Source organism: Rattus norvegicus, chromosome 17, assembly GCF_021556685.1.
Source record: "Rattus norvegicus strain SHRSP/BbbUtx chromosome 17, alternate assembly SHRSP_T2T, whole genome shotgun sequence".
Classification (NCBI taxonomy): Eukaryota; Metazoa; Chordata; class Mammalia; order Rodentia; family Muridae; genus Rattus; species Rattus norvegicus.
In genome coordinates this window covers 33,868,754-33,879,882 of record NC_141550.1, presented here as the reverse complement: position 1 = coordinate 33,879,882, position 11,129 = coordinate 33,868,754, and the positions used below count along the sequence as shown (strand labels likewise).

At 41.0% G+C, this 11,129-nt stretch overlaps 1 protein-coding gene across 1 annotated transcript; it reads right to left on the bottom strand.

Annotated features, from left to right (window-relative positions):
• Positions 1 to 1,932: 1,932 nt before the first annotated feature.
• Uqcrfs1 (ubiquinol-cytochrome c reductase, Rieske iron-sulfur polypeptide 1) lies at positions 1,933 to 6,194 on the bottom strand. Its single transcript, NM_001008888.1, is given in 2 exon segments — positions 1,933 to 2,751; positions 5,926 to 6,194. Coding segments are annotated over 2 exon segments (825 nt in total). The 5' UTR covers positions 6,140 to 6,194; the 3' UTR covers positions 1,933 to 2,140.
• Positions 6,195 to 11,129: the final 4,935 nt, after the last annotated feature.

Below are 11,129 nucleotides of genomic sequence, written 5' to 3'. Positions count from 1 at the left end.
GAAAGCGAGGGCAGCGATTACCATGACTGAGGCTCGACGTTACGTTTCGTCAGCCAGGGCCCACCTTCAGGTAGGTTACAGCTACCCAATTCAGACCAAGGATTCAAACACATGAGCCTCTGAGGGCATTTTATATGCACGGCATCATGTTTGCCATTGAAATGGTACATGCCATGCTGCTCTGTAAGTAGACTCCTTTTTTTTTCTCACAAGGGACTGCAATTCTTAGAAAACGAAGTAAAATACATCCTTCCACCCTGCATTAGACAGCGTTCTATAGAATCTAATCAGTAGAGAGAATATATGTTACAAAAAGAATTAACTTGATTGGCTTACATGATACAGATAGTCCAATGATGGCTATATGAAAGCTGGAGGCAAAAATCCTATGCACCTCTTTTCCTCCTAGTGTCTCTAAATCAAAGTGGGGTCTCAGGTCCCCTAAGTCAAAGTGCTGTTCTTTTGGGTTTCTAATTATTTATATACAATCATTTATTCAAAACCAAGTCTATAAATATGTAGTGGATCCCCAAGGGCTACTGGATAGAAATCCAGGCTTACCACACAGCGCTGATGGTTTCAGTCCTACAGCGCATCACTGTCCTGGGTTCTCAGCAGGTAATGGGCCCAACTTCCGGACGAACTATACAGGTGTTGGAATACCCCACTGAAGCAACTTGGAAACATTTAAATGGGCACGTGGAACATACATGAGAGCAAGACAACCCTTTCCTCTGATGTGATCAGAATTAATATGGACACCTTTGATGGGACCACTGATAATCTGTTTTGAAAACTGTCAAAACTAAGACTTCCAAGATGGATAAAGAACTTTCCAACATCAACAGACTATAGGCAGCGTGACTAACGCTTGTTTATTAACATGATTAGGCTAAATAATCGCTGTTTTGGGGGTGTTTAACACTTGTGACATAAAAGGATGATTCTACTTGTTTTTACTAAAACTCACTACAAATCTGGCAGCATGATTACTGCTTGCTAGGAGACTCACAAGCAAAACCGAAGGCTGGTTCAACAAACTGAAGACAGGATAGGCCTCTGTCATGGACAAACACAAGGGGTTTGGGGCACACCAAATGCAAAAAACAAAAAAAAACAAAAAAAAAAAAAAACTAGACAATATTAGCAACCTGAAAGCTTGGCTAAAGGCAGATCTGAGGACATTCACAGCCAGCATTTACGATACTCTGAGATTTTTATCTATTTTACCTGAAGACTCTCCCTTCCAATCAAATGCTTTATAGATTCCATGAGAGCAGATGGCTGTGCTGAGTTGTCTGTGGGAACTGCAGTCTCCTGAGCTACTTCCTCTCCTTTACCACATGGAGAAAAATCTCATGTGGTTTTGCACAGGGGACAGAATTCTTATCAAGAAAGACCCATGGACACATCTCTATAAAATTGTTGTGACACTATACACAAAATATCGGGAATGTTCACCTTTTGAGTAGACTATTTTGAGTTTGTGTTCTCCTTCCTTGTCTTGTCTAGGCTTTCGAGGCAGTCCTGTTAAGTTCTGGTTTGGGGAAAACTTAAAAACTAGAAGTGATGGCACACACCTGTCGTCCTATACTTAGAAACAGAGGACGATTTCAAGTTTGAGGCCAGTTTGGCTAGAGAGTAAAATCCAGGCTTTAAAAATGAAAATATTTCAATAAAATACTATATACTTCCATAGTTGTGAAAAGTTTAATATCAAAGCAGAAAAATATTACTTATCAAAAATGATTTCCCCATCCATTTTGAAGTAGAAAATGATGTCCCCACCTTTTCTCAAGTCCAAGATATGAAAAGAAATTTAGATAATGACAACTCCAATTATAGATTTCACAACTATCTTGTACAACAATCTGTAATGTTTTATTAGAATTCACTATCAAAGACATTGCACCTTTCCAGTCTGTGACTGAATTTAATGATGTTCAACAGTGGTTTTATTATGCTAATGCTTGATAATATTTAACAGTGAATTCAATTACTTCACATTAATGTTTGCCAATAGTTATTAACAATTCTTAAATATTTTAAATCAACCAACCTAGAAGTACACAAGGCTTACTCTCAACTCTTCTGAGGGGACATGAAGACCGAAAGAAACCTAGGCCCTGAGTCCAAGTGTCTAACCCACAACAACTACATCATCACTGGTGAACTCATAGGTAGGTACTTCCAGGTTGAGAGGTGCAGGGCCCTTCCTGATCCTGCCAGAAGCATCATAGTGTGACCCATGGCAGGGGCAATAGTAGCCACCAAAATCTCCTGCGTTTGCAATGGGTACACAACCAAGATGAGTACAGACACCGATCAGAATAACCCATTCAGGCTTCTTTACACGCTCTAAATCATGCTGTGGGTCCCTTAACTGGGACACTTCAACTGCAGCTTCCTGGTCAATCTCCTTCTTGGTTCTATGGCGCACAAACAGAGGTTTGCCTCTCCATTTAAAAGCCATGTTCTTCCCCTCTGGAATATCAGACAACTTGATCTCGATCTTCGACATGGCCAGTACATCCGCAGAAGCACTCATGCTGGAAACAAACTGGGAGACTGCATTTTTCGCAGCGTATGCAACACCCACAGTAGTAGTTGCAGTTACCAAGTAAGAGAAGCCTTTTCTAGCCTCACTGCTCTCTTTAGAAGATTTTGTGCTATCTAGAACTTCAGCACGGCGATAGTCAGAGAAGTCGGGCACCTTGATGTCTGTGTGGGAATAACGAACAGAAGCAGGAACTGCAAGACAAACAGGTTTAAAAAAAATGATTAAAAGTATGTCCTGAAGGGGGTACCCATCAGCAAAGACTTCTGAGTTACAATGGCAAATAACACAATAAACAGACATTTAAGTTAAAAAAAATAAAATAAAACAATTGCTTGGATAGACTACCCAACCACACAAATTACACTTAGTCCACCTAACAAGTTGCTGTGTGACCATCTTAAAGCAAAGGCCTAGCCTTGTATCTCTGCTAAGTGCTTTCTGCAAAAACTCCTAAAGTTCACAACATACTAATGACAAGATAATAAGGCTCCTGTGATTTGTTGGTATACTTTATAGAAAACTTAAGGGTTCTTAATTTTAGATTCCAGGACATAAATTGATATAACTTTATCTTCAAAGAAAGCCTCTAGTATCAAAGAATGACAGCTATCAGAACAGGCAGCAGTACTCAATAAAATCTGCAAAGTAATTATTAAGTTTAATAAGGACAAAAAGAGGTGACTTTCATATATCTCCCCCTTCAGTAGAGTAACCATGACTATATATATATATATATATATATAAACTTTCCTTTTCATACTGTAGACTCTTTGAGTAGGGCACTTTTCCTGGAGATCATAAAATGGGTCAAATGTTTGTGAGAAATGTAAAAACATTTAACAATACTTACTACTTACATAAGTGGCATATCCTCTCTCTCTCCTGACATCTGTAAATAGCTGACAAAAAGAATGAACTTACTGGCATGATTCTTTAACTATGTTTAGAAAGTAAATTTCCTCACAAAATAATAAATATAATGATTATATATGAAAATATGTATCTTTGCAAAATGTATGTTTTAGGAACTACTACAACATTTACTTTTTTAGGGAAAAAAGGAAGGATGTTAAAAACTTTTATTAATCTACCTAATATCAATGTGATGGTGCAAACTGGCATTTGGAATCAAGTAAGGATTACTTCCCCAGGACAATACCTGGAATTACACTAAAAAAATTTGTTGCCTACCTAAAACAGAAAGGAGCCAAGTTCACAGTCCATATTCAACAGGACCCGCAACTACCACCTCCTAACAACACAAGGTAACTAAAAACACTACACAGAATGACCTGTTCGCAAGAGCTTTGGTGACAAAAGAAATCCAGTTATCGACTGTTCTCTCTACAGCAAGCTACATATCACCATTACCAACCAAGGAACCTTTAGGAAACTGTTTCAAAAGTCATTTTCTATGTAATTTGCACAAGTTACATTAAGCAAGATGCTTAATTTAATTCCTCCCTGATGCATGAGCAGTTATTGAAATATCACCTCAAAATAAAGGAAATCTAAGGCATGTAAACTTTTTGTAGTTGTATAGCATCTGCATGAAATCTGCATGAAAGAGATGGCTACCACAATGCAGACTTTCTCCTCCACACACCTCCAGTCCAAATCCACCCATTTGTCACTACCTATCTTTCCATAGCCACCCACATGGATTTTAATGTGCAATTAAGCTACAATGTAAAGTGTGCTTTCAGAAAAGGTTTTGGCTTTGTTCCTACACTGGTTTGGAAAAGGCTTTCATGAAGCAGGGACGCTACCAGTTTTTATCAGAAGCCTTTCATTCAGCTACCTGACATACATAGGAGATTGCTTTTCACCTCTACAATTTTCTCCTCCCTCACTTCTCACCTACTGATCCCCCAACCCAAACAGACTTAGAGCAAGGTAGCTTATTACGTTTCTGTCCTGAAAAGTTTTTCCAAGACCCACTAGTGCTCCTTCACCAAATATCTTGGATCAAACGTATACAAAATCTGAAACTGGGAGACAAAAATTAAGAGCTATTCTACCGCTTAAAATCAAGACCAGAAGTCTCAACAATAGAATGGAAAGTGTCAACATGGTGTAATGACAAAGATATCAGCGAAAGTAAAAATTTTTAATCTGACCTGGAACTAAGGTTAAAAGCTAAATACAGATATGTAGCAAACCCAGTGGGGATCTGCAGGTAAAGCTAACCGTGATGACTCTTGGAAGACAGTCAGGAAGATCTTGAGTCTGGGCACAGCCCAGGATACATAATGAGACCCTGCCTCAACTAGAGACAGAGACAGAATGAGAATGAATGCAGAGGGAAAAGCTGCCCAAGAAAGAAATTTGATTAACATGTAGAAAGGTCATAAACTCAACACTGAACAGTGCCAAGTAGGTAATACATTGAACAATCATAGTATCTGACTTTGTTTGGTATAGAGGAGAAAGCTGTTTGGATGCGAACTTCATTCTTTTAAAATGAATGACAGTTCTAAACTCAATTGTCTGTGTGAACTTGAAATCAAGGTTCATTCTACTTGGAATACTCAACTATAGGAGCAGAAACCGAATAGCCCAGCGCAGCTTCCCATATTTCAGGAGACGCCCAGAAAGCTTTCTAGACTTTTAAATCACAAGGGAATGTGAAGCGCAGACTTAGATAAACTAGGAAGAGACCATGCTGCATGGATTCCCACTGTGTGGGCCACTTCACCTCTGGTGGTCTATTTTCTGTAAAAAGAGTATCATTTACGTCTGCCTGTCTTCACAACTAAGGTTATGAAAGCAAGAGAGCCAGGTATCTGAAACCACTGCTAACCCCCTACAGTGGAACTGACCTCAGGGCTGGTTTTGTGTTTATTGGGATGGGGCTGCTGGGGAGTCAGGATGCTGAAAAGCGGCGGTACCAGTACACTGACAACTTCCTACATGTTTTCTTGCAACTTCTATTTTGAACACTTAGCGTCTAAACTGTACCAGTGGTTTTACATAGAATTCTCTCATCTAAGACTCACGGCACCCCTACAATATGATGATAGCAATGAGGAACTTGCCCAAGGTCAAACTACTGTAACCAACATAATCTCCGTCACTTAGCCGAGATGGACGGAGGCCAATCTTAAAGTTAATCAAGGAAGTCAACTGCAGCCTGACGAGGGAACCCAGACTAACGTGCAGACTGGTTCCTGACGCCTGGGGGATGCGGCCCCTGGAGCATCCCAGCGGCATCCGGTCACCGTGAGCCCGCCTGCTCGAAGAGGCGCTGGGCCTGCCAAGGTCGCTGCGGCCAGTCCACCACATCCCAGCGCACCGCCCTCTGCCGCCGCCCCGGACCTGGAGCCGCAGGGAAACGAGATCGGGGCACCCTGAAGCCGGCTCACCATTCAGGCCCACTGTGGCCACCAAAGGACGGGTCGCGGCCTGGCCACTCAGCGACTCACGGCACAGGAAGGGTCGCTTCACGTCCAGAACCGGTGGTTCCGAGGTGGCGGGCACCGCGCTTTGCAGCAGGGGCCGCAGCGCTCCCGCCACCCCGCGGGACGTGGCCGATAGGACGGGCGCGAACGGGCCCGAGCGGGCAGCGACCGACAACATGGCGACAGCTGCTCCAACTACCTAGTCGGTCACAGGGACGACCTTCCGTTCGAACGCAGGCCCGAAGAGGAGCGGGAGGCGCAGGACTTGTGACGTAAGCGCGACGCCGGAAAGGGAATTTCGTAAGGCTAAGCGAATCCGGAGGATTGCCGCGTTGGAGGCGTGGCTACGGGCGCAAATTGCGGGCGGGAGGGGAAAGGGAAGTACCTAACGCTGACGCTGGGGTCTGACTTGGTCGCTTTGCCCCAGGAAAACAGAAGTCAGTAGCAACTTCTTGTGGTCGTGATTGAGATCCTTCGTTTACGGCGAAAACTTAAATCAGGGACGACCTAGGCATGAGAAAAAGTTATTACAGAGTTAAAGAACAGGCTATTACTACTTCCTAACGCCTATCATGTAGAATAAATACCAGCCACTTTCTGTCTTTTGCTATGACAAATTTTATCATCTTAAAACAAAAAGGCCAGAAACCTTTATACAAAATTTGACAATATCCGTGGCTTACAATTTTTCATCATACACCACGCTTTGGATTTGGTAGTTTCCTTCATTGTTCATTTGTAATTACGATCTTGAGGAAATAACACTAATGATATCAACATTTTACCAGTGAAGGACCTGGTCCTTAAACCCTTTGCTCAGGCATGGATTGCCAGCAAGCAGTGGAGTCCCCTGAGTTTTTTCTCTCAACCAGATGTTTTCCCAAGTGATATTTTAGGCGGTACAAAAGGGGGGAACTCTCAATCACTCACATAGTGAGAAAACTGCACCTGTGAGCCTTTTAACTTCTCTTTCAGTTCTGATTACACCAATAACAAAGCCTCGGTGCGATGCTAATAAACATTAATCCCCCTTACATTTGAAACCCACTTTTCGAAGGGGAATAGACCTTGATTTCAAGTTCACACAGACAACTGAGTTTAGAGATACTCACTTTAAAAGAAATATACAACTTTAATTTAAAAAACCCATACAACTTTCTCTATACCAAATACTTTGCTTATTCTTTTAGGGTTTAAAAATCCAGTAAAAAATAAAAAAAAAAATTAAGCAGTGCACACTCTGGCATGATTGTGATATGTTTGTATAATATGTGGACTTTAGAACCTTGGCTGGTTTCCAAACTTTTGGAATTGTGAAACAATGTAGTTGTGTTGTTTTAAGACACTATGTTTGTTGTTGTAGCAATGTAAAACAGAGCACAGGAGATCTGTGTCCTCACACAGTGGAATGATTGCAAGGGGTCCTTAGCAAAGGAAGATACTTGCTGGCTAGTCTGGGTCCTTTCTTGTCATTGTCATTTCACTTGGTTATATTCTAACTCTCTGACTGAGGCTTCCGAGCATGGGCCTTTGGGTTGGCACAGTTCTACAATGCTGGACCCACTGTTAAATGTATCAGGATGCAAAGAGGCAGCTGCCCTAGTTCCAAGGATGTGAGCTGTAGTCTATGCATTCTGAAGTCTGGGGAAATGGGTGCTGATGGATGGGGAGGGCTGTAAGCTAAGGAAACTGCAATTGTTCCATAGCAATTTTCTCCCAACTGAAATGGCCCATTCTGGAGGGAAGTTGGCTCCTTATGGTTCAGCAGGCTCTAACTTGAAATAATCCATCCTGGATGGAGTATTCTTTAAGTTCTTTAAGACTTAGCAAGGAAACAACTCACAAGCCTCAGGAAATTCCTAAATCTACCAGTTTACAAGGCCACTCTTTCTCCAGTGTTATAAAAGCAGTAAAGACTAGAGAAGGAATTAGATTCTTTCTGACCAGCAGAACTGTCTGAAACTCCAGGGAGCTCCAGGACTGCAGCTTCCTTAAGTAAGCATTCAAGCTGCAGTGAGATTTTCAGTGAAACAGCTGCCTTTGAGTCATCCATGTCAAGCAAAGCTCACTGGGTTCACTGGGCGGGACGTTAGTAGAACCTCTGATTTGCTTTATTGGTGGTGACCCACCTGCAGTGACTAGGCATGTGTCTATGTTTCACATAACAGATAGATGTTCTCTTGTTGACAACTCAGTGGATGGCATGTTAGGCCAGAGCACACCCTGAAGAACATTCCTCCTTAACCACTTTATCGTTTTCCTTAACCACTTTATTTTGTTTTTCCCAGTGAATAAATTTATCAAGCAATGTTTCTGTGAAATAATAAAACATAGCAAATATGAGTTTTTTATATCTAGATGGGGAAAAATGGGCGTATTTTAGAAAAAAATTTCACTTAAAACTAAGCAAATGAAAGTTAAATCAAATAGTATTACTTTAAGAATCATAACTTTTTTTAAGGTCCAAAAGATGAAGACAAAGCATTTACAGATCTCTGCATGTGGAGAGTAAAGACTTCTGAGTCATGGCAGTGAGGGAGACAGGAGTTGGGGTGATGGACACTCACACCTACGCCAGGGATGCTGGGAAGATCTCCAGTCCCACCTTGATTTGTGTCTTCAGTGGTGTCAAGAGCTGGCAATGCTCATTGCTTCAGACAATGCCACAGTAATGGAACTCTTCAATATGGGGAACGAGTCTGTGAGATGCTTTATTTTCAAGATGCTAGTTTTTTTTTTAAGTTACATCCTGATTTTTCATCTCTAAAATACCTTGAAATAAACACTAAATCCCCGGAAATTTGAATTTTAATGCTTAAATATTAACTTCATAACTTAGTTGTCAATATTATTGTCTCTGAGGCTACCAGTGTACAGCAATGTTCATAAGGGCCCACAGAAGTCTCCTTTGCTCACCTTTTTGACAGAGAATTAATTTTTTAACATCAAACTATAGCAAACAGTCCCTCCTCTCCTGCATTCTTCCTCCTTCTCTTGAAAATACTGATGCATTAGAACCATGGTTAAAATTTTTTCCTTGAACTTCTCATTCCTTAAATTTTTTAAATAAAATATTTACTCTTTCAAAAATATTTCAAAACCTACTTTAATATTCTTTTTTTCCATTTTTTGATAAATGTTAAACTACACATGCATTCCGTGTCATGGTTGATGTATGGATGGATGATTTTAACGGGTTGGGTGTGAACACAAGGTGTGAGGGGTTTGTTTTCAGTGTATATCCACTTATTAGGAAGTAAAAGAAAAAATAAATACCATGAATCAATATGAAATAAAATATAATAATTTAAAACCTATCAGTGTAAGTGTACAAATTTGATTTTCTTTTCTGTATATTTAGTATTTTATTTTCTCCCAAAGCCATAGATTATCTAACAAAGACCCCAGTACTAGTCATAAGGGACCCACTTTTGAGTTCTTGGTCAGGAGAGTCCAAAAGATTTCCAAAACAATGTAAGCTATTGCTGTTGCCCTTGGCAACCCTCCCAGAAGTCTAGGTAGGTCTCTATTGCTGAAGACATCAAACGTTTCAGACAAAGCACTCGGAAGAATCAACCTGGATGTAGCCCCGATAACTCCTCCCTAAGGACAGCCACACAGGCTGCCTAGAGAGAAAATAATTCCATATTCCTACTAAGTTGTGATACCTATGACCGCAGCAGTGACCAGCACGGCATCTCTAAAGATGTAACGGTGGCACTTACGTCTTGGCAGTTACCACCACCTGCCTAATTGGACTTAAGGCCTGTTAAACAAGAGGGAAATTGTGTCTGATACTACGTACATAAATTTTATAGGAGAACCTACTACTGCCAGTTTCCTAAATAAGTATGATTCTTAACAGAGTTCTAACTCCTTATTCTTATGCCCAGATATGTACAGATAAGTGTAAGTACTCAGTCCTCATCAAAGAAGCTGCTTTATGAAAAAGAGAGAGACTGTCTTAATGATGAAGTGATGAAACACCATGATCAAAGCAACTTTGGGAGGAAGGTTTTATCTGGCTTACAGTTGTGTATCACTGTTCATCATTGAAGGAAGTCAGGACAGCAACTCAACCAGGGGGAAAACCTGAAGGTAGGAACTGATGCAGAGAGGTCATGGAGGGGTGCTGCTTACTGGCTTGCTCTTCATGGCTTCCTTAGCCTGCTTTCCTATAGAATCTGGGACCACCAGCCCAGCGGTGGCTCCACCCACAATGGACTGAGCCCTCCCACATTAGTCGCTAATTAAGAAAATGTCCTACAGGCTTGCCTACAGCACAGTCTTATGGAAGCATTTTTCCAAGAGAGACTTCCTCCTCTCCAGTGGCTTTAACTTGTATCAAGTTGACATATACAGAGGCCATTGCAGAATGCCACAACTATCAAAATTCAGAGAACAAATGTCTTTGGAATACCCACCCACAATTGTTACATCATTGAAACAACTCTTATAACTGGGACTTGGAAACATTACAAAAAGTACAAAGATTGCAAGATCCAGAGGACCAGATATCTGCTGGAAAATTGTGTCTTCTAGATTCATTAAGTAGCCTGTAGCCATGAAACCTCAATGATATGGCTGAGCAAGATCTAAACAATGACAGCACCAGTTGATGTGCTACTGTGGTTGGAGGAAATCAAATGGAGCACCACGCCTAGATGAAGAGTTAAAGCCAATTAAAACCTATAGGGAGAAGAATTAGGCTTTCCCAGAGATGAGCACCACAGAAAAGTTACCTACTCTCAAATGGTTAGTCCTTAAAAATACACGGAGAAGCAATGGTAAACGAACTCAGCATCTTGCATTTATATTTTTATTGGTATTTACATGTATTTGTGGGGGGGTAGGGCGGGGTGATGGTAATGAAGAACAAAAGGCCACAAATTTGAAAGGGAAGAGAGAAAGAAGGAAAATTATCTGGCTATATTTTGACTAGAAACAAAATGGACAATGGTATAAAAACGATATTCCGTTCAGATAGAAAGATTTAAAAACAGCCAAATTCAGGTCACTTTGAGCCTACACGAAATGGCACCTAGTTTCTTTACTCATTTCCCAGTTACAAGTGGGAACGCTGTGCCTTAAGAGAAACCCCTTCATCAGGTTAATATTGAGCACCTATTACAGGGTCACATCTAGGCTAAAGGCTGGATACTGGAGCT